Below are 23370 nucleotides of genomic sequence, written 5' to 3' on the forward strand. Positions count from 1 at the left end.
TTAAAAATAGACAAAAAGGTGCCATTAGACATAAAAATCATTGCTGTTTTATGTCATTTACATTACATCAAGATGTGCAAAATTTGAATAATCACAAATGTGAATGAGATTTTAGAAGCTTTTTTGATGTTTCTAATATCTATTAGAAATGAATCAATAAAATCTGTGAAATTAAACAGTAATGTTGACTGAAATATAATATTTTATGAAATATTTGCTGTTGTATGTTTCATTTAGCTTTTAAATGGTTAATATAATAATTGAGAGATAATCAGCAGATTACAGAGTATCAAAATAATCATTAGTTACAGCCCTACACTCTTAAAAATAAAGTTAGACACAAGGGTTCAATATACCCATCAATAAACACTAACATCCATGGAATCTCCATTGTACAAAAGATTCTTTATAGTGGGAAAATGTTCTCTAACTTTTTAAAAGTTCTTCACACTAAGAAAAGAACTGTTCACTCAAAGGTTCTTTGATGGTTCTTCTGTCGCATCGCTATGAAAAGCCCACTTTGACCTTTAGGAGTGTACTGTGAATTACATATTTCACCTTTCATCTCAAAAAATATAAATGTCCAAACACCCAAGAACCCTCCACATTTCAAAAACATTCCTTTATTATAAATAAATTATTTGTATAAAAAATTGAATTGGCATGCTTCAACCATGGCATTTGCACACTCACAACCCGAGGTTATAGACCAGAATAGCCAATACAAGAGACAAACGCATTTTCCAATGCAGGTCTGACACTTTGGGACAAGAATGAAAAATTTTCACAACCACAAAATACTTACAATTAGAATAACATATAACATGGTCGACTCCAATATTTGTTCTGTTTCTTTAAACTTATTTTTTTTTCGTACCCTTTTTCAGTGTCCCATTTTATTGGCTGCCCATGTAAATGGCAGCTTTTGTCTCCTTTTTTTATTATTTTTTTGGATGGCCGCCTAGGCTTTCTTATAAAATATCCAGGAAAAATGTCCAAGAGTCCATCCTCTTGTCCACAAACAACACTGATGTCTCATGCTTGGATTTCAGTCATTGGATCCTGTTTTGTCGGAGCCAGCCAGATCCATGCCAAACCATTTTCAGGATGTGCACTCATATGGCATGATTGGTGTAGCTGACGTAGGTTGTTTTTGTGGAAGGTGCTGAAAAAGGAAATAGCCAGTCAAAGAAAACAGCAGTGTATCAGGAAAGAAAAAACAACAAAATTACTGCAAGAGATGAGAGAATTGTGGTATAATATAGTTAATTCGGTTTGATTCTTTGTGACCTTCAGAATGAAATTTCCACTTCATTTCGTGGATTGAATTTTCTTTTTTTCTTCTTGCTTTCATTTAAAAGTGGGATGGAACAATTGAGAAAGTAATAACATTCTTTTGTCACGTCTTTATCTTGTGCCTTTATGCAGAAAAGTTCTTGGCTGTGACATGTCATTTTTCAAGAAGTCATTGTAAAAAAAAAGGAATGAAATAAAATCAATGAAATAAATTCACAATGAAAACTTATTCCAGACATTATTCACTCAATTTTTGCAAACAGAAAATATGCACCTATACTTTCTACCATCATTCACCCTTATGTTGTTACAAATGCATATGAATTTCTTTCTTCAAAAGGTGAGTTTTTGAAGAATATCTCAGCACCTCTTGACAATATTATTAAAAAGTGAAGGCCCTAAAATGATGAAAAAGTAAAAGTAAAAATGGCTCATATGACTCGTACACTATATTCCAAGTCTTTTAATAGCTTTGACTAAAATCCGACTAATCTGACTAAAATTTCATAGACAAATAGTTCTTTTCATTGCATTGTTTGGACCAGTTCATAAAACTGGTCTGAATGATTCGTATCGCACTAAATCAGTTATTACACATTCTTCATGGTGCATTCAAAGAGACTGCATGAAACGAGAGCACGTTATTAAACACTTCACCTTTGTGTTTCACACAAGAAAGAAAGTTCAGGGATTTTGAACAACAGCAGGTTCAGTAAATTATTAATTTTTGGGTGAAATATTCCTAAACTATGCCAGTAATCTCTTAAAGTGATAGTTCACCCAAAAATGAAATTTCTCTCATCATTTATTTACCCTGAAGTTGTTCCAAACCAAACAGTTGATGGTAGCCTTTGACTTCCATAGTTTAATGGCTAGCATCAGCTGTTTGGTTACCCACATTTGTCAAAATATCTTATTTTGTGTTCAGCAGAAGAAAGAAATTCAAACAACAACTTCAGGGTGAACGAATGATGACAGAATTTTAATGTTTGGGTGAACTATGTCTTTAAGGTTCAGTCACAATTGACAGACCCTCCTTAGTTACTGCTGCCATCCCCAACAACAATTTTAACTTAATTGCTGCAAGCTATGTATACAGCACTGGACAAGGACAAATCTGGTACATAAAACAAGTACGTTAAAGGAATTTCTTAGCTTATTGCCATTACTGTGGCAACCAACAACAGCACAGCTTAACCCTCCGCTTATTTTTGTATTTAGTTATAATGAAAAAGTTTCAATTCAGTTGATCTTTGTCACCCTGTTTTAACATGGATCTCTATGGAGACCGGTCGTAGATGTCGGGCAAGATGAAGGAAACCACATTCCGAACATAAAAACCGCATTCCAATCAATCACACCGCCAATCAATAAACCTCCCCAAAAACCATCAATTACAGTTGTTCAGCTAATTTTGACAGGCGAAATCCAGTCATTTTAATAGGAATCCACACAATTGTGGAGTTTCTCGTCTGGGCGAAGTATTTATTCTATGCAGATTTCGCAACAGGTTCAAGCTGATCACATGGATTTTTCGTGTTGACAAACAGAAAGCTGTTTAGTTTAAAAGTTCATACATCTCTACACTATCATCAACAAACCACGCAAAATTTTTGCTCACAAAATTTAACTAATTTGACTTTAACATTTTAAGAATTGTCCTATTAATTGGTCCACATTGCTATTAATGATTAATACCTGTACAGAACTGACTCACAACACTTATTAGCATATTTAATACTGCTTAAACAGGGAAGGTAATGCAGCATTTACAGTACACAAATTAAACATACTGAGAAACACCAAAACGTGTTTGTCCTCCAAATGGCATTCTCTGCTTATTCATTACATGCCACATTTGACTCTCATTACGAACTGGCCCAGTGTTAGAGCCCTTTAGCAGAAGGGTCACGGAACATTAGTGTGGGTCTGAACATTGGCATTAACTTTTACACAGTGCTGTGGACCTGCACATGCTGCCCTTGCCCTGGTTAATGATCGGATCCCTCATGTAAAAGGTAACACCACACCGGCTGCTGAAATACAGTCTGCTGCCATGAGCTTGCAGCCAGTAATTCAGATTCCCTCAGACATCATTTTATACGAGATGTGAATCAAGCCTAAATGTTCCATCTAGTGTTAGCGTCAAACAATGCAGGCAGCATAGCTAATGAATTAGCAATGATACTCTAGTGAATGCATCCTTATCTGCTCCATTTCCTCACAATAAAAAGCTTCAGATGACAAGATAAATACCAAAGAGAGTAAGCAATGCAAACACTGAAGAAGTTATCAGCTCATTAGCACAAAGATCATGCACAGCTTAGCCACCATTAAATGAATAGTTCACCCAAAAATGACTTTTCGGTTCATAATCTATTAAATGTTTACTTTTTTAAATAAATGAATGTAATATATGTGGGTCAATGACACACTGTATAAGGAAAAAAAATAAATAAATTGTATTCATGTTGGTTTTAAAAGAATAATATATCATAAAAAAAAAAAAAAGTTGTTTAAATGGCTCTAAAAATGTCATATAGTGTAACCATCTAAGTAATAACATATTTTAGAGCTTGAATTCAAGTGTGTAGTGCATACACATTATTATATTTTTTTTTCATTTTTGGTAAACAACATTTTAAAATAAGTATTTATAAATAAGCATTTAAAAATATGTTGACTTATTAATTTGTAAATATAAACGTTTTTTGGGACGTGCACCATTAGTTCATTAGTAAGTACATAAATATATGAAAAAAAAATTAATTAAATAAAAAAAATATGTAATTTATAAAAAATAAATGTTTAAATATCTGAGACAGTGGTTCTCAACTGGGGCCTCAAGATGGCTTAAAATGATTTAGAATAAGATAGAAGGAAAAAAACACATTAAATTATCAAAAACAAGTAAAAATCAACATTTTTGTATAAACAGGGTTTCCACAGTCCTGGACAAGCCATATAAATTTATAGAATCTTAAAAATCCATGGGTAGTTTATAATAAATGAACATTTCTCTAGTTATACCAAGCTCTAAAATATTTTACCAGGTAGAAATGATATTTTAAGTGAAAAATATTTTAAGAAAAAATCTTTATCCAGTCAATCATGAATGATGAATGTCATGTAAATTCATTGGTTAAAAAGACTGGAAACCTTGAAGAATATTTGGCTCTGAAAATGTCTGGAATCCTGAAATTGAATTTACTTGTGTGTTTACTTTGAGTGTTGGATCTTGTGGGAAATGGAGGGCCTGGAGGTTGAGAACCATAATAAAATATTAAGCCAAAGGTTTTCTTTTCAATAATTTCTATCTTTTAATGAGGCCTTTTCCATCTTTATGGTACCAAGAGATGTTTATAACATAGATTTTTTTATTTTATGCCCTTCGAAAAATCTCAAAATTAATTTTAATAGAAAAATTTAAATGCATGAATTGCATTTTTAAATAAATTAAGAAAAAAAGCATCATGTCATTGACCCACGTCCCACATTAACATTAACAAACTGTGCTTGATAGAGAAGATGTCTGTACTCACTACTATTGTCCACACTCTCACATAGCTCAGTTTTCACCTCTCCATTGGGCCGTTCACTAGCCAGCTGGCTGAGCTTGTTTGTCATGGTGGCAGCGGTGACGATGGCCTTGAAGCTGCGCTTGCGTTTGGGCACGTTCTGTTCTGGGTGTAGGATAATGATGTAGACTTTGGGCATGTAGAGCATCCCCAGAGACACGGATGCACTCAGGCTCAGAGAGACAGTCAGCGTGGTCGTCTGAATGTACATCTGGAGAGAAAAGAAGAGGGCGATATCAATGGCTACAGTATGGGTGACAAAACAGCGTCACCCTATAGGCAACAAAAGTTCTAGTGTAACAAAAAACAAACAAACAAAAAAACATTTTCTTGCTTATAAATGTCCCTGAGCTACAGCGACAATTGGTTTCTTAATCTTTCTCTGAAATAATGTTTCGTGTGACTTTCTTCTTTCACTCATGTAACCAAGGTCAAAGCAACTAGATTTTTACATTTTTCTGAAGTGGTGCTTGTCCACATTTGTCACTACTGCAAAATGAAATGTTTTATTTGCTCATTGCAATATGGTTGTTTTTGGTGTTAGGTAAGTTTTAGTCAAATGAGCCAGTCCTTAGGTCCTGGGGCTGTATTTATTAAACATTATTAAACTTAATAACTGGCTATTAAACTTAATTTTCTTCCTTGAGAAAAAAGGAAGAGTATTTTGTATTCCAAAAAATGCTTCCTAAGAATGTTCTTTTATGATCTTGTTCAAAGCTTGTTCTTAAGGCAAAACCTAAGAAGAATTCATCTTCTTAAAAAGAATCGTATTAAAAATCACCATAAATGACGTGATGCAGAGCACTTAACCCCTGCCAAGCCATTCTGAGAGCTTCTTAAGAATTCTTCAAGGATTGCACTTATGGACATTCTTACTAACTTCTTGGAATACATTTTAAGAACAACTTCTTCATGAATCCAGCTGCTGGTTTCTTGAATTGGATTAAGATCTTCCTTAAGGGAAAGTCTATGGGAATTTCTGCATTTTGCTTTATTTGTCCACCAGGTTAAAATGAATTGTTAAATGGCAATGGCACACCTCTCCACAGCAAGCCGCTTAATGTATCGTTCACATTTGAAGCACTTTTATGAGTCATGCACCAAATTTGGGTTAGGGATTTGTTCTATGCTAATGTAAGCTAGATAGTTATATAACGAGTGACACGTTATTGCTAATATTCTTATGTTAGTGGATTATTAAGTTTGAATGCACCTCAAGATCAGGTCTGACTCCATTTTGGCGCACACCAGTCAAATCTGATTTCAATAATGCTAACGTTTGCAGATTCACAAAACTTGAACCTAGGATGCAAACACACGCCCTGAGCAAGGCAATTTAAATTGTCGATTCATCCTTGCCCACGTCTGAGAGTTTGATGAATGGCTAACCTCTCTAACAAATATATTACTGCTTTCCTTACCTTGGGTGCGAGTGATCAGTAAGCTAACGAGCAGTAAATGATAACATATGCCTGCTGTGGGGGAAGGAGATGATAAAGCTCTTCACGTTTATATTAAGAGAAATGGGGTGCTGAGAATGAATGAGCCCAGGTTTTTAGGTCAGGGGAGGAGAATCTAGAGCACCGCAGGAGGGTGTCACTCCGTACTACTGCTTAGATGAGACTGAAATCAAATTAACTGTATTGCTTACGGACGTGGACCAAGAGGTAAACACATCAGCAGAGGATTTCATGTACTGTCTTTCCGAGACAACAGAGCACTGCCATCCTGTCCAGGAAATTTGACTGCGCACAATTCTCACTGAATCTCCCTTTGAATTGTAATTTAATTCAAGTCTAACCTTGTGACCCTGCTACCACTCTTTTGTGCAAGTCTCCATACTGCAGACAGAAGAAGGAATGACAGTCCTTTGAGCATGTACGGTAGCAGCTGTTGCAAAGTAGTACTGCATTTTAATTAAAACAAGCAAAGGAGTTTTACGGCTTTTAACATTTCTTTGAAAATGGTTATGTATTTTAGCTCGACCCTAGGCTAGTCCGATGGCTGGTTTTAAAGGGGTTTTGGCAACTTCTGTTCAGACTTGGAGACTATCTTGGAGACCATCTAAATTGGCTGAAAACAGCAGCTTGACCAGCTTTGCCAAGCTGTGAGACCATCAATAACCAGCAAGGTAGCTTAGGTTGGCTTAAGATTTTCTTTTCAATACTATCATCAATGTAAAATATAGTCTGATTTAAGCTTAAGAAGTTGATTATTTGGGAAATATCTGCTGATGATGTTCTAAATGGCTGCTGAATGACTTGCTTTCAAGAAGACTTTGATATTTGTTCATGTCATGTCAAATGTCTTATATATGTGGAGCCCCTAAGGGACGTTGTGATGGGAAGAAAATGAGACTGGAGGAAAAATTATATTTCAATGTTTTTGAGTTTACTTGCAAAAGTATTGCATTCCCCCAAGAAATTTTGTTTCCTCGCAAAGGCATTGAAATAAAGTTTTTCCTCTCAGCTCATTATTTTCTTCACAAAAGGTTTGAGAGCAAAATGCAAAGTTTCTCAAAGGGAATGCAAAAAGTTTTGCAAGAGAACCCAGAGGTATGGTGGAACGAAAACGATTTGCAACGGAACATCTCGGGTTATGCATGCTACCATGGTTCGCTGAGAAAGGGAACAAGACACTGCATCCCTATAGTGTCCACAAGAGGATGATGTGCAAGTTCCCATTCGAAGGGGAATGACTTGGTTTACAAATGTTTGGTTCCCCAAGAAGGGGAATGAGACACAATGTCCTCTTGTTGACACTATAGAGATACAGTTCCCATTTGAAAGGGAAACCCAAAGTTTCTTGGGGCAATGGAAACGTTTGTGAGAGATTGCAAACATTTTGCAAGAAAACCCAATGGTTCTCAGGGGAACGCAAAGGTTTTGTGAGAGAAAACTCAAAGTCACTGTAATATAATTTTCCTTCCATCTCATTATTTTCTCATTACAATGTCCCTTTAGGGGCTCCATATACTGTATATCACATCACATAAAGTGTGACAGAAACAAATTCCAGAAGCTGAAAAATGGTTCAGTTAAACATTTCCCTTTCTTTGCGTTTTCAGTTAGCCATTAGCAAGCTAACAGCTTGGCCTATTATCTAAGCATAGTGCTAGCTGTTTAAAAAAATCTTCTATGATTAGTTGACTCTTTCTTAAGCCCATAGAATACTTCGGTTTTAACACAAATGCTACAGTCAATCACATAGCCTTATTATAACTGTAAAAATGTTGTGTTTATCTTTGAACTCCCTCACACAATCTCTTTTCAATGCAGACATCTTTTGTTCTTGTTGTCTCCAGTAGGTTGTTGTTGTTTTTCCATCTCATCCATTTCTTTTTTGACTGTCAATCAATAAGCAGTGTTGCCAACTTGGGCCTGACTTTACCTTTACAAAAATTAACCATGTTTTGCCATACTTTGAATGTTACTGTAACACTAGGATGAAACGATTTTATAAAGCATTCCTCATTTGTATGTCACTGTGGATAAAAGTGTCTGCCAAATGAATAAATGTAAATGTATGCTATTTCAGCTACACCCATTAATAACAGGTGCATAAAATCAAGCACAAAGCCAGGCAATCTCTGCAGAAAAACATTCAAATCAAATGAATGCTGCTTAATTTTATATATTTGCAGCAAAATTAGCACAAATACATCAGGAATATACTGCATACCCCTATAGTGTATCCTGAAAAGCACTTGAGTGTGTTTTGATATTTTTATGTTCCTATTGTAATTCACAGCGTCAGGCAGCACTACCAAAACAGCAGGGGTAAAAAAAAAGAAAACACACTCTCCAAAAGCCATATGAAGAAGTAAACTCCATTTAACTAAAGATCTTTGGGGAGCTTAAGTGGTTTAAAAATCAATGCCACAGCATGCGAGTGGTGAACGAATAAACACAACCAACTATATATAAACTGGAACTCATTCAAAATGTCCGTAAAACTGCAGATGACTCATCTAACTCTAATTACCCCCGGCAGGCATCCTTTCCACATCTTTTCATCTGTTCCCCTCTATTCAACTGCACTTGCAATGCAAAGTGAGGGTACTGATAGAAAAACCAATTGGTATAGTTCCTTCACTCACTCCAGGACGTTTAACACAAGCAATCCCAATGCTAATGTACAATCGGCTCCCTTCAATGAGGAAATGCACACATAATGCTGAAGAAACAGGATCGTTAATGCAGAAAATAAGCAGAAACGAGGAGGCGCAAGGTTCAAATTACACGCCATGCAGCTGTAGAGAAACTTCTGAGTTTTAATGAGCACAGAGTGAGGAGATGTGAATAAGAGAGACATGCCTCAATAAAATACTCATATCTGTGTCCTCATATTGCGGTTTGCTCATTGCAATAATCTTTTTAACATCAGTGAGGGCGAAAGAAATAAGCCCGGGAGAGATAAGGGAAACGGGAAATACGCTCGGCGGATTTCTTTCCATTTGGACTCTTTTGTCATGGAGAGGAATGAAAAAAACTGTCTGATTTGAGGGAAACAATTTCCTCTTTTACGTAACTTTTAATTTAATGCCACCCTGAGGGGCCAGCTGTTTACCACAACGTTTGTTTTCATAGTGTTTGTTTCTCAAAATGAATGCTAGAGTGCTTTAATGTTAAATTCTGCAGTTCCGCTAATCCCTCGTGTATGTGAAGCCACCTCGCTGAGTAAAAATAGCCTATCATAACTCACTTATGCTAATCTGACTGAGATATGCTATCTAGCAGATGGAAACACTGGAAAAGCTGAGAGGAAGATTTTGACATTTTGTACTATATATAGGTTCAAAAGCTTGATAATTTGCTAATCTAAAACATTATGTAAAATAAGGCTAAATTACACTGCAGCTCAATGAAAAACCTGTATAATTAAATGGGTTCGATAACAAACGCCTTACATTTGATAGCCAGAAATATGCAAACAGAGACACAAGTCTTGGCCAATGCAATGTATTGCGTAACTATAATGTTAGTTAGCAGTCGTGGCCTAGTGGTTAGAGCATTTGATTCCTAACCCTAAGGTGGTGGGTTCGAGTCTTGGGTCAGCAATACCACGACTGAGGTGCCCTTGAGCAAGGCACCAAACCCCCGGGCGCCACAGCATAAATGTTGTTACATTAGCAAAATTTTATCGCCAAAAAGATCCACTGTCTATTGTTAATAGTGTAGCGATGTATGAAGCACAGTTCACAAAGTCACTTTCAAACCAAACAGCTTTCTGTTGGTCAACCTGAACCTGTTGTGAAATTTGCGTGGGGACATTTCTCCTGATCGCGGGTATCCCAATTAAAATTGCCAGTATTTTGTCGGCTAAAAAAAATTACTAAACAACAACAGATGTGACTGCACCTTAAGAGTGCGGCTTTTTAATGAAAGTTCAATGTTTAACGGTGTTTGTTAATCCTAAGAGGATGTTATAGTCTACGCAACACCATTTTCTAAAAATGTAACATTTTTAAAGCATTTTGGCTGTTCATTTACATGGAAACGGTGGCCTTTAAACACAAACATTTGAAAACAAGTTTCAAAGTGTAAGTTTTTGAAAACAATATCATCTTTGTTTGTAGTACCAAAATGCAAATTTGTGTACTGTAAATGGTGACATCATGCACACGTGTATTACTTTTTGTTTAGTCAATAATTGACAACCAAAACAAAAAATGGCAGACTGCAGGACTGTGTTTGTACATGCATAATACTGCATTTTGAGACGTTTTTGTGGTTCCTAGTGAACAGGGAACATTTTGACCAATGTTGTCGTCCGTACACAAAATTTTTCAAAAACACTACAGAAAAACATTAAATTTTTTAATACATTATTGTCATGTAAACATACCCTTAAAAAGCAGCTTCAAATTCCCCACATTTTAAGTGGGTCAATGCGGCAAAAAATATTTACCATCTGCGTGGTTCTTACTGGAGTTTTGCCTGTGAAAATTTGCCCAAAAATGATAAGTTTGACCACACCTTAATATTTGGGGTTTAATTAAAATTTCAGTTATCCTAACATATAGTCTTTGCACATTTCTCTTGTAAACGGTGGGCTGGTTCTCATGTGTGACCTTCCCAACATTCATACTTCACTCAAGAGGTTGTGAACTAAACCAAGCTAGATGAAGGCGAGAATTTGTAGGTAAAAAGTATATGATTTTTCATTTTCATTTTAAAAATGACTGATCGTTTTGCTAGAGATGAAGCTTAATTGTTGGTTGGAGTCATGTAGATTATGTTAATGCTGCCCAAATATTGATCCTGGACCGTGAAAAAATGGTTTATGTTGAGCCCTGTTTACTTGCATTAGATGGAGAAAAATCCTGGAATTTTCCCCTCCAAAATATTAATTCCTCTTTGGCTGAAGAAACAAAGTCATACATATATTGGATGGCTTGGGGGTGATTAAATAATCAGGAAATTTGTCGGCGCACTGCCCACAAAAAACCATCTAAATGTTAATAGGGTGAGGTGATTAGTGCATGTAGTCCAGATGCATTGAGTCTTGGTGCTCGTGTGGATAATCCAGGTTCAGGTCTGATCCATGACATGACATGATTTCATACTGAAATATTGTATACTCTCATGTGTCAAGGATAAAAAAATACCTAAGTACCTAAAGGTTTAGCATTTGCTGCATTCAAAACACATACTGAGGTAGATTTGAAACGCTGACCCCCCTCTCGTCATTTTCAGTAGGTTGGCACAATGGATTACAGACCATTGAGTTGATTGGCAGGTATTTCGTCTGCAAGGAAAACTATCCAAGGGATAATCTATTGTAATGAGCCTCATGCATGTCACATACCAGGAACATTTTAAGTGGGAAAATGCCAGTTCGATCAATGTCAGTGTGCTTCAAATCCCTTTTGCTAATTACTACATTGAATCCCTCCATGAGCTAATTCTGTGTTACATGCACTAGTGGATGCGATAGCATGTCAGGCTTTTCACAGGTGGCTTGCTTTGTTTTTTTTTTTATGTCTCTGCTCAGCAGTAGATTTAGAACATTGTAGCATTGGTGTCAAAAATACAGGTTATTAAAGCTGTAAGGTTGCTAAGTGTTGTAAACACAAACACAAACTCACAAAATGATAGAATGCTAGGAAAGGTCCTTTCGGCAGGGAAAATATGATCAAACAAAATATGTAAGGGATAACAAATAGCTAGCCGGTCATTACAGCAAAATAAACCCAACAGCAGTGCCGATCAAACCATTACACTACACAGGCAACCGCTAAGGACACCATAACTTGGGATTTATTTGCTTTCATGAGAAAGTTGATGGGAAAAAGTTCAATAGTTGAGATGAGAAAGATTCTCGCCCAGTGCAGGGGTTTCAAACTGGGGCCTGTGGAAATTTAGAGAATAAAAAAATGCCTTTATCAAAAGTTTTTTTAGAACTATTATAGTAAACTGTGAACATATGGAACTTAAAAGAATGAATGGGTATATATTTCAACTGAATGTCAATTATTTAATTTTGCATAATATAACACTTTATCACACAAAATAAAGGGCGATCATCATATTAGATTACAGGGTGAGCAGAAGAGTCTTTTATCACCCTGAAGAGGATTTATTTTATGACAATGACCAGCTGACTGCACATTATCCCAATTAATACCTGGCTTCTAACCAAATAAATGAAGAAACAAACATAATATATTTATTTGTTATATGAGGAAAAATGATAGCAGACATGCTGATTGCTCAGCCAGTTATACCATTTAGTGGTCAGTCATCTTTCAATAAAACTACAGAATGCAGCCATTGACCATCCAAAACCAGGTATTTCAGAGCACCATCTGTCTAAAAAATATAAACAGATAGAGAACCATGCATACTAACAGAAAGCAGTTAGGTCAACAAGTTCAACTCCATCTCTAGTTGTTATATCTTGAGAAAATCATGTTGTCAAACCACATTCTGCAGACCGCCACATAAGCATTGCTTTCAATCCTCAGTTTTTGCACAATTTATCCTTTAACATAACACTTGACATCAATATCTGACAGCAAATCTTTGCAGGAGGAAATCACAACACATGTCACAAACATTAGACATGCAGAGAAGACTGTGTTTTTAATCCTGGCTTCTCTCGGCAGCACTAATGAGCTCTGGACAGAAATACAAACAGCAGCACAAATAACATAGGGTTCAGCCTACAGTCTGCAGACCGCCACTGAAGTTATCAACATTATAAGACCCACACTGGCCTGAACTGACAGAGGCAGCACGCTCTATTTATGGCCCATTAACAGCAGCACTATTCCTTTGAGTCATGTTTGATCATCTCCATATATCTGATAATGAGCATCTCTTAGATGAGTGCTTGTTTTTGATGCAAATTCCTAAAAGTCTAACAAGGACTGTGTACTGATGGAGCTGCTATGAGGAGATGATATAGACAATCCTCATCTGTTCACTTCATCGTGTTGGCACAACAACAAGAAAGAGAAAAAGATAGATAATGACATTAATGACAATAGCACTACATATTAGTATAAAATACTGTATACAGATGTCCCTGCACTGATTGAGGGAGGATTCATATTATCGTGTAATATAACCTAATGACTCTACCGAACAGAATGTGATATGATACTTTCTGAAGGATCAAGTGACACTGATGTCCATTTTGGCGAGCTCTTCATCAAATTTATTTGTGCATTATTTCAGAATGGTTGGGTCTATCAGAAAGCATTTGATAACTTTTTGTTTGTCTGTATCAATTTTGGTAAATTGGTGGACCAACCATCTAGGACGAGTTTTAAAAAGTAGCTTTTTTTACGTAATGTCAAATATTTAGCGAACAGTTTGATTGATAGCAGTGGTTCTGGAAGTTCTAAAATATGAAATATACTGTGTGTATGTGTGAAAAACCATGTGATATACGAGGCATAAAATGTGATAGCACCACCTAGTGGCCAATTTCTTTCAAATTTCTTACAGACCTCTAGGGCCAAGAGTCATTCACACCTGTCAAAATTTTATTCCGATCGGCCTCTGTTATCCTTGTCTAATAGGTGCTCAAGTTTGATTGGCCGATGGCGACCATGTTTTCTGAGATGCACCAATGCCCTCTGATATTGGTGGCACCTTGGTCAAAGACAATGCATGCATGCAACTTTCAAGTGAATCAGACTAATGGGTGCATAGTTTTTTTTCTCCTGTTATAGCACCACGAAGTAGTCAAACTCCCCAATTTTTGCAATTTGACAAAAAAATAGATTGACCTCATTTGTAAGTGTTCCAAGTTTGGTGAAAATATATCATTCCATTCTAGAGTTATATAGTGGCCCCACCCACATTTTTGCATCTTGTTCTGACCGACAATAGAACTTCAACTTGACTTTGATAACTTTTGCTAATCGGACTCCATAGAACTTTTCTGCACTGGTTTGGTTCTGATTGAGCGAAAAACGTTGGACTAGTTTGCAAATAATCCAAAATCCTGTGTTTTGTCCTTTGTAAGTTATAACCGGTTTCATACTTTTGATTGCTGTAGCACCCCTGTCAGGCCGACTGGGGCAAGCCTTGGTGACGTTATAGATAGTGTGAGTAGGGAAGAGCACGGAACAGCCTAACACTTTTTGACTTTCTCAGTTTGGGTTAAGAGTATAATTTTTTATCCACAGTAATTTCACAATTGTCTAGTATAAATATGTCTCTTTGTTTCATAATTATAGCGTATACATTTTTCTTTATTTACCCTTTACTTACAAAAATGGAAATTAAATGTGACAACATGCCCCATTTTTTTTTACCCGTTTCTCATAGTTTCTCATTAAAATGAATTAAAGTAAACAGTGTAAATTACATCACTAATGTCACAAAATAGCATAGTTTAATAATAGCGGGGCACATTGTAACACAGCGTTACAACGTTCCCCATCTGCACAACCAGAATTTAAAATCGGTTAGTGTCTTCTGCTAGTTAGCAAAGCATTAAAAACCATCTAATCTGATAAATTGCATATTGGAGATTAAAATAATAGCAGATTTTTCTCTTTTTGTCTGTAAAGGTGTATGATGTGTGATCTTGGACTTTATACTGAGACGTTATGGTACCATGACATGCAGATGACTTATTCAGAACCCCCCCCCCCCTATAATTAGCACTTTAGACTCACCCGCTCTGCAGATTGTGCAGTCCCAAAGAAGATGGGTATGAAGGCGAGCCAGATGATACAGGTGGTGTACATGGTAAATCCAATGGGCTTGGCCTCATTGAAGGTCTCCGGCACTCCCCTGGTCTTGATTGCGTAAACAGTGCACGTGACCATCAAAAGGATGCTATAGCCCAGCGAGCAGATGAGTGACAGGTCCGAGATGTCACACTTGAGCACCCCGCGGGCATTCTCGGGGTCCTGCGTACGCTGCTCGCCGTAATCCACAACAGTGTGCGGCGGGTCGGCCACAAACCACACAAACACGCCCATTAACTGAACTGAGATCAGGCTGAAGGTGATGACTAGCTGGGAGGCGGGGCTAATGAACCGCGGTGCCGCAACCGACTGCTTGCCCTGCTCAAAGATCCGATGGATGCGGTTGGTCTTGGTGAGCAAGGCAGCGTAGCTGAAACACATACCCAGACCCAGGAAGATCCTGCGGAAGGAGCAGACGGCCACTCCGGGCTCCGCTATCATGGGGAACGTGGTGACATAGCATAGGAAAATTCCCGTTAGCAGCACATAACTCATTTCCCTGCCAGAGGCCCGTACGATTGGCGTATCGTTGTAACGCACGAATGTCACCACCACAAAGGTCGTGGCAAGAATTCCCAGGATGGCGATGAAGACGGGTACTACAGCCCACGGCGAGTGCCACTCCAGCTTAATGATGGGGATTGGCTGGCAGCTGGTGCGATTCTGATCTGGCCGTTGCTCATATGGGCAAAGCTGGCATGTGAACTCACTGGCCTGGTAATGGTAGCCCTCGCAGCGCTCGCAGTGCCAGCAGCACGGCACCCCCTTCACAACCTTCTTCCGCTCGCCGGTCTGACAGGGCAGGCTGCATACAGACGCCGGCATGGATGAGTCTCTGCTCGCCCACTGCATGGCATTCATCTGAAGAAAAACAACATCAGAAATATTCTGGTAAATGTCAAAAATCATTTGTTTTTTTCAGATTCTGTGGATTTATTTTGTAGGGGAAATACAATAATAATAATAAAATTAAAAAAAATAAATAAAATACAAATTCAACAAAGGAACATTATGAAGGTAACATTAATTAAGAGTTATTAAAAAGATAAAGAAGGAAAAATTGTCAACGGTAGTGGGAATGACCTGTTTGACAGAGAAAATAAAATAAGTCAAACTGCTAATTGATTTCACATTTAAAAAAAAAAATATTTCTTAAAAAAAAAAAAAATAAAATAAAATAAAATAAAATATAATATAATATAATATAATATAATATAATATAATATAATATAATATAATATAATATAATATAATATAAGTAAGGTATAATGCATGGCTAGCTGTGAATTACACAATTTTAATGCACGATGTGGAGGAAAAGTGGTTGCCTCTGCAAAGTGAATTAAAGTTGTTTTAATGCACAGCTAACCGTGCATTATCCTGCTTATACCTTGGTCATTTTCCTGCTTTGAAAAGTTAAAGCTGTTAATGTTGTTTTCAGCGCAGTATTTGAGCAGAAGGATAAAAATGGCGTTTTATTTGTCAGTTAAGGCTCATTAGCACTCACATTCTGCCTGCTTCAAAACAGACACAGAGATTAAATAGTACTGCAAGATCACAATTATCTGAATTAATTATAGCATTTATTTGAATTAATTATCTATTGAGAGACTCAGACAGACCATGATATAATATAATATAATATAATATAATATAATATAATATAATATAATATAATATAATATAATATAATATAATATAATATTTATATATTTTTATGATTATTTAATGTTTTTTAAAATGATCTTATGCTTAATAAGGCTGCATTTATTTGACCAAAAACAGTAAAAATAAATAAATAAATAAATAAATAAGAGTAATATTGTGGAATAATATTACAATTTAAACTGTTTTCTATTTGAATAAAATTTCAAATGTAATATATTCCTGCGATCATCAGTACCAGCGCCTACACAGTTAATTTCACATCTATGGAGCAAAAATTACTTTTGAATTATGGGTGTTAATTCAACACCACTAATTGTACAGTGTAATTGCCATAATCATTATGACAGTCATCTACACCATAATCATCATTACCAAAGTAAATAACTGTTTTATAGACAGCCTCTAACATTTAAGTACTGTACATTTGAAACGAAACATAGATGAACTCCTTACATTTAAATGCAGCTGATCTGTCCAGTGGCCGATGATTCTGTACTCAGCCGACCCGTTTGTTATCTGATATTGGTAGATGTCGTAGCGTCCAGGGGCATCTCCGTTTTCATTAAACACAACTAGGGTCTTGGCACTTCCTGTCCGAAGAGATAAAACAACATTATGATTTTCATATCTTCTGAAATCCTGAATCAGACAATCTCAGCTACATAATCTCCCATGGCCAAGATGAATCAGTAAACACATCAGACATTACTTGAGTCATAAAAACATCAGGATTTCTGCAAACAAGGTACGCATAATGCTCCAGATCCATTCAACCAACAAGATGAATAAATTACAATCAGTGATAAGCTAAAAATGAAATCAGGGTCATGTTCTTAACAAAACTATTTAGTCGACTGCTTACAAAGCATAAGAGGATTTTCTTCATTTGTTATCTGTTATTGTACAAAATCATTCCATCATTATGAAGCCCTGGTGAGTTTTCTCGGGCCTACAGAAGTCGTCTCAGATGAGCAATTTCAGTGGCATACAGAGGAGGTTGTGAGGAGGGAGAGTTTGTATCAGATGAGTGTCTCTCGAGATAGGGAATCATGCATTATTAAAACACCTGCATACAGTCAGCCGTGGAGTGGGCCTGGAGGATTCCACAGAAAATGCTGCTTGCTGTTTCGACACACCTCGAGCAACAAAATAATCAGATTACTCATTCAGAGTCACATGCTCTGCACACACATTATCTTTTAAAGTGCGACCACATGCCAGGCAACAATTCCAAATGAACCAATTCACTGACAAGGTTAGAGCTCACAAATGAAGTAAAAGGACCGATCAAATAAAGTCAATAGCACAAGTTACTTTAGGTGACATTTTTGCGGACTGTGGCATGGTGATGGTCAATTTAGTGTACTGTATTTGTATGACAAAAACTGCATTTTTACAGCCAAAAAGTAAAAAAATTAAAATAAACACCTATGAGTGTTTATGAGTGAGTATTTTTCTAATAAAAAACTAACCAAACTATTAAAAAAATCTAAACAAACACCACAACAAAAACAGAAGACAAAAACAAAACATACACCAAAAAAACAAACAAAAGCAAAACACAATATAACAAAACATACAATACAAAAAAAAAAAAAACAATAAAACACAAAACTAACACCACAAAAAATGCAAGAACCACTACAATAACAATAAAACACAATAAAACAAAACAAAAGCAGACAACACAAAAAACAGACCACAACAAAACAGAGCAAAACAACACAATAGAATACTAAACACAACAAAACAACCACCGCAACCACAATACAAAACATAACAAAATAAACACCACAAAAATGCAAAACAATACAACAAAATGAAACAGAAAACACAACAAACAAAAGCAAAACACAATACAACACACAACAAAATAAAACAGAAAAAAAACACAACAAAAACACAACACAATAGAACAAAAATACCACAAAAAATACTAAAGCAAACAACTACAAAAAACACACACACAAAAACAAAAAAACAAAACCCAACACAAATAACACAAAAAAGCAAAACAAAAAACACACAACAAAATAAAAAGCAAAACACAACAAAACACAGCACAATAAAATAAAATTCAACAAAACAAACATCACACACACACACACACACACACACACACAAAACAAAACAAAGATAGGAATATATTATGAATGTAACATTTACAATTTATTTTTAACTGCTTACACATTTTTAAAACTTTGCCACTTTTTTTCCAAACTTCACACACAAATCCAAGAATTGCACACACAAAATGCAAAATGCCTCACATCACTTGCAAAATGAAGCACTGCATTCAAAATATCACAAAAAAATTTGCCATAATATTAATTCCTGTTAGACTTTTGTGTTGCATAGAGAATCGTATGTTGTGTTTTGCTAAAAGTGTTTTATGAAATTGAAAACTGAGTCACAGGCTGAGATGGTTTTGCAGATTTGGTGTGTGGTTCTGGTGTTTGAGTGTCAGGTTTCAGAAATTGGGTGACAAGTAAAGATTTTGTGTGTAAGCAGTTGGAAAAAAACTGTAAGATTTATTTAGAAAATGACAATGATGAAAAATAACACTAAACAGTTTTAAGGAACCACAGACAGAAGGCGGATCACACACCATCCCTCAAATAAATGATCTGTGCATTGCTTCGGGGTTGTTTTTTTTTTTTTTTTTTTTTTTTGCTGTAAAATTTGAATCCAGAACAAAGTTTGTGTAAGCCTCTTCATCTTGATGCAGGACACTGACCAATCTCCAATCAACTACTTGATTGCGGCCTCTCGCTCGCGCCACCAAACGACTCGTACAAAGACTGTGACAATACAGAAGACATAATTAAAGGGTGGACGATATGTTTTGATTAAGCCAAGTCTTGGTTTAATCACAGGTTAGACCTCATTCTCAAGACTTGCAATTAGACAGTGCTAATTCAAAGTGGCCTGTGGAAAGCCGAACGGGAGAGGGAACGTGCCTAAACGAACAAACCATCCTACTGTAATTTATGCATGGCGTGTAGGCACAAGTTTTGACTTGATCTCGGCATTACTTTTCACAGTACATGCATTGCAAATATCATCTGCAGTGGAGTGAATCACTCATGCCTGAAGATGTATCTCATTATAACACACCGTGGCTAATATTCCGCATCAACAATGAATCAGCTGAAGTGTGCCGTATTTAAAAGAACCAAGGCAAACGAAATGAGTTCATATGAGCATTCAGCACAGATCAAAAGTGTGAATCATAACAGCATATGTGATGAATCGACAACTCCAGAAACTCCTGGAGTCCCAGCTTTGATTGTTAGGGCCACATACACAATTCCCATGTGTAAGAAGTGGGCTACTTTTGAACCGCTACATCTTAGTTAATTTCCTGTGAGGGAAACGCCTTCAACAACCTCATGGACTCGAGGGAGATTCATACTAATAGCTATTTGATGGAGCTCATGCTCAAGTGGTGTGTTTGCCAGCTCTCTTATGGGAAGTGCTAACCTAATCAACAGAAGTTGACTGCTTGAAACGCTCATTCCATTGAAACGCAGCCCGAGTAAATGGTAAATAAGACAGTTTTTGCTCTAAGGAGGGCATTCAGTCTTGTGGAAAGCATGAATGATAATCTCTGTAGGGTGCATCTCCCATACCGTCCACCAGGCGTGGACTGCGGCCAACTGTGTCACTACATTTGTAAAAACCCTTGCCACAAGCATTGCATTTTTGGCTAAAGTGAAGACATCTGAGTCTTGTGCTGGTTCACTGAATTGGATTAGAGTGTTCTCTCCGTCTTCTGAGAGGTCTATGCCAATGTGATTTGAACTACCTGAGGCTTGGAATTTAAACACATAAGTTGCCAAGTCTGGGGGGCGGATATGTAGAAGAACAACTGAAGAAGTGAGGTGAGAGAGACAGCAATAAAGAAACTTGGAGGAGATCTGTCAAACCCAAGTGAATTTTTTTTTTTACATAAACAAAATATTTATTTATTATAAAATGATAAAAAAAACTTAAATAAAAGTTAACAACAGTCAACAAAATAATGAAATGAACTAAAAAAAAACAAAAAAAAAAAAAACAACTAAATGATAACATTTCTATTTATTTGGTGAAATGAAATCATTTACACAGTGGCTGTCTAAACTTGTTTCATAACATATTTATTTAAACATAATTAAGACATCAGCAGGTAAAGTACAAATATAATGAGTAGCTATATAGTCTAATATTTAGCAAAATGCTCTTCTCTAGATTTCATTGCTCTAGGGAACGAACGAGCTGTTGACACCGATGACTTGACTGAGTTAAATGAAATGCTATGTGACATTTTGTTTACAAGCTGTGTTATTGACATCTTTCCACGGTAGAAACACTGATTGAGCAATTACATGAGGCATGAGGTGTTCATTCATGTTTATTTCTCGTTAAAACTAGTAGTAAAGCAGAAGGGATGTTAGTGATCACTTGTTCTCTGGGCTGTCATATAAACTGAGGCGTTTATACAGCGATCTGTTGAACTACATCAAAGATTGTCAAAAAAATTTCTGAAAAAAAAAGAACATAATTTAAAAAAGGAGACTTTGTTTTTATCAAAAGTAACAATATATAAATCTGGAAGTTTCAGATACTAGTGCAGTGGTTAAAACAATGCTTTATTTGTTCGTTAAACATGTGTATCAATCCTCAAGACCAATACCAAAATTTTCGGTAAAAATACGTGCTCCATTACACCCCCCAAATTATTGTAGCAAATTAGCTCAAAAGGGAAATATATATAAATAATTACAATCAATTATGATTAATTACAATAATTTATATCAGCTGCCAGTAGTAACTGTAGCAGAATTAAATTGCCATCAATTAATCTGTTCGTCCAGCGAACATTCAGTGCAAGTTCATATCAACTCAAAGAAAGGATATTTTCATGGCCACAAAAAAATATCTTACCTACTGTATACAGTATTAATGCATTAGAGCATGTAGCTAGATCAGAATTGTAAAGGGACATTATTCACTAGCAGGTCCAGAAACTCATGTAATTCTTGCACAAAAGTTTCATTAACTAAACGCTAACAAACATAACTACTCTAAACAAACAAACATACAGTCACTCATACATCGGGGAAGGGGAAATGAGACTTGATGGATGAAACCATCAGGAAAACCAGAGAATGAAGCTATGAAAAGAGTCAGTTAACCACCTGAGTAAAACCATCAGTGCCGTTTTACAACGAGGTCTATAGCTTATACTAAAGCTCTGTTGCATTTAGTTAAATGTACGATACTTGCATTGCCTTGGTCGTTGACAAGTGTCAGGATGCAGTCTTGGATGAAAGTCTTGATGGTTTCAAGGTTTGCACATGTGATCACATGCTTACGGGTTGGAAGAGTGATGAACTCCAACAATATTCTGACTCTGTGGTGATTGGTAGTTTCTTCCCAGGTGGAAATTGAAAAGAGAAGAGCGTGGAGCTCGAGAGACATCAGCTGAAATCCTTGGTGAATGGAAACCCGAGGCAACAGCCTGGCGCCAAACTTAGGGGGTCCAGAAGAGTTCTAGCTCAGCATCCCCATCCTCTTAGGATCTAAAAGCACCACAGACTGAGATGTGTTGAGAACTGCCATGCGCGGTAACGCCGGCTCTGAGACTTAGCAACCAGAAGATGGGAAGGTAATGAGAGACGAGTGAAGAGACTAAAAAGCGAGGCAGGTCACTGAAGTGAAGCCTTTTAAGTTCTGTGGAGGTCACACCTCGGGGGTCAAAGAGCCAATGGTGACTTGCACTTCTGAAGGGAAAGTTTACAACTCTTTGTCTCCGAACATGGTAATTTGCATATGTAACTGGATTGGATGTTGATGCAAAGACTACTAAAGATTCTTAGATCAAAAATAATGTTGCATAGGTATAAACATATAAAATACACTCTCAATTAGATAATCGGAAGACGAATAATAGAGACCAAACATGGTATAGGTGAGTTTACATTAACTAGTGATCTATCATAAGCATGCATAAAACAGAATACAATACACAAGACCATATACAAGGAGGTAGTAATCATACACAAAGACCTGGGGATATGCTTGATAGGAAAGTCAGAGAAAAATTTGTCTATGAATTAATAAAAGAAGTCATTTCCTATAGCAGTATGGAAGTAGGAGTAAGGAGGAAGATTCTCTCTACATACGTTTAGGTCATAAAGTTCATCTGATCTGGCTGAGGTGTCCTGGCCTGGAGATCGTTCACAGACATACAGGCACCGAGTCTGGTGTTGGGTGAGGGGTCTGAATAATTGATTTGTTAAATCTAATGAACAACTGTGTGTCTGATTGGTCAAAATGCTACTATATATATATATATATATATATATTATACATATGTATATATATACTGTATATATACACACACACACACACACATATATATATATATATATGTATATATACACACACACACACACACACAAATTAATACACACACAGCCTGATGTAAACATAGAAAAGTACAATGCAAAAAGAGAGCTGCTGGTGCAGCAGGAGGAGAGTGTAATCAGACTTGGGCTTGGACCAAGATATTGAACCAAGTGCAGAAACCAATTTCCAGACCACTTGCCTTACAGTGACCTGATACTG

At 36.5% G+C, this 23370-nt stretch overlaps 1 protein-coding gene across 2 annotated transcripts in view; it reads right to left on the reverse strand.

The window, feature by feature from the left end:
* Positions 1 to 603: 603 nt before the first annotated feature.
* The window catches only part of grm8b (glutamate receptor, metabotropic 8b), a 158914-nt gene continuing 136147 nt past the window's right edge, over positions 604 to 23370 (reverse strand). For both annotated transcript variants that reach the window (XM_042752828.1, XM_042752830.1), the window contains 4 exons: positions 17209 to 17345; positions 15013 to 15948; positions 4839 to 5085; positions 604 to 1165 (listed from right to left, as the gene is read on the reverse strand). In XM_042752828.1, the coding sequence (XP_042608762.1) occupies positions 1116 to 1165; positions 4839 to 5085; positions 15013 to 15948; positions 17209 to 17345 (1370 nt within the window). In that variant the 3' untranslated portion in view covers positions 604 to 1115. The remainder of the gene's footprint in view (positions 1166 to 4838; positions 5086 to 15012; positions 15949 to 17208; positions 17346 to 23370) is intronic.

This window comes from Cyprinus carpio, chromosome B25, assembly GCF_018340385.1.
Source record: "Cyprinus carpio isolate SPL01 chromosome B25, ASM1834038v1, whole genome shotgun sequence".
Classification (NCBI taxonomy): Eukaryota; Metazoa; Chordata; class Actinopteri; order Cypriniformes; family Cyprinidae; genus Cyprinus; species Cyprinus carpio.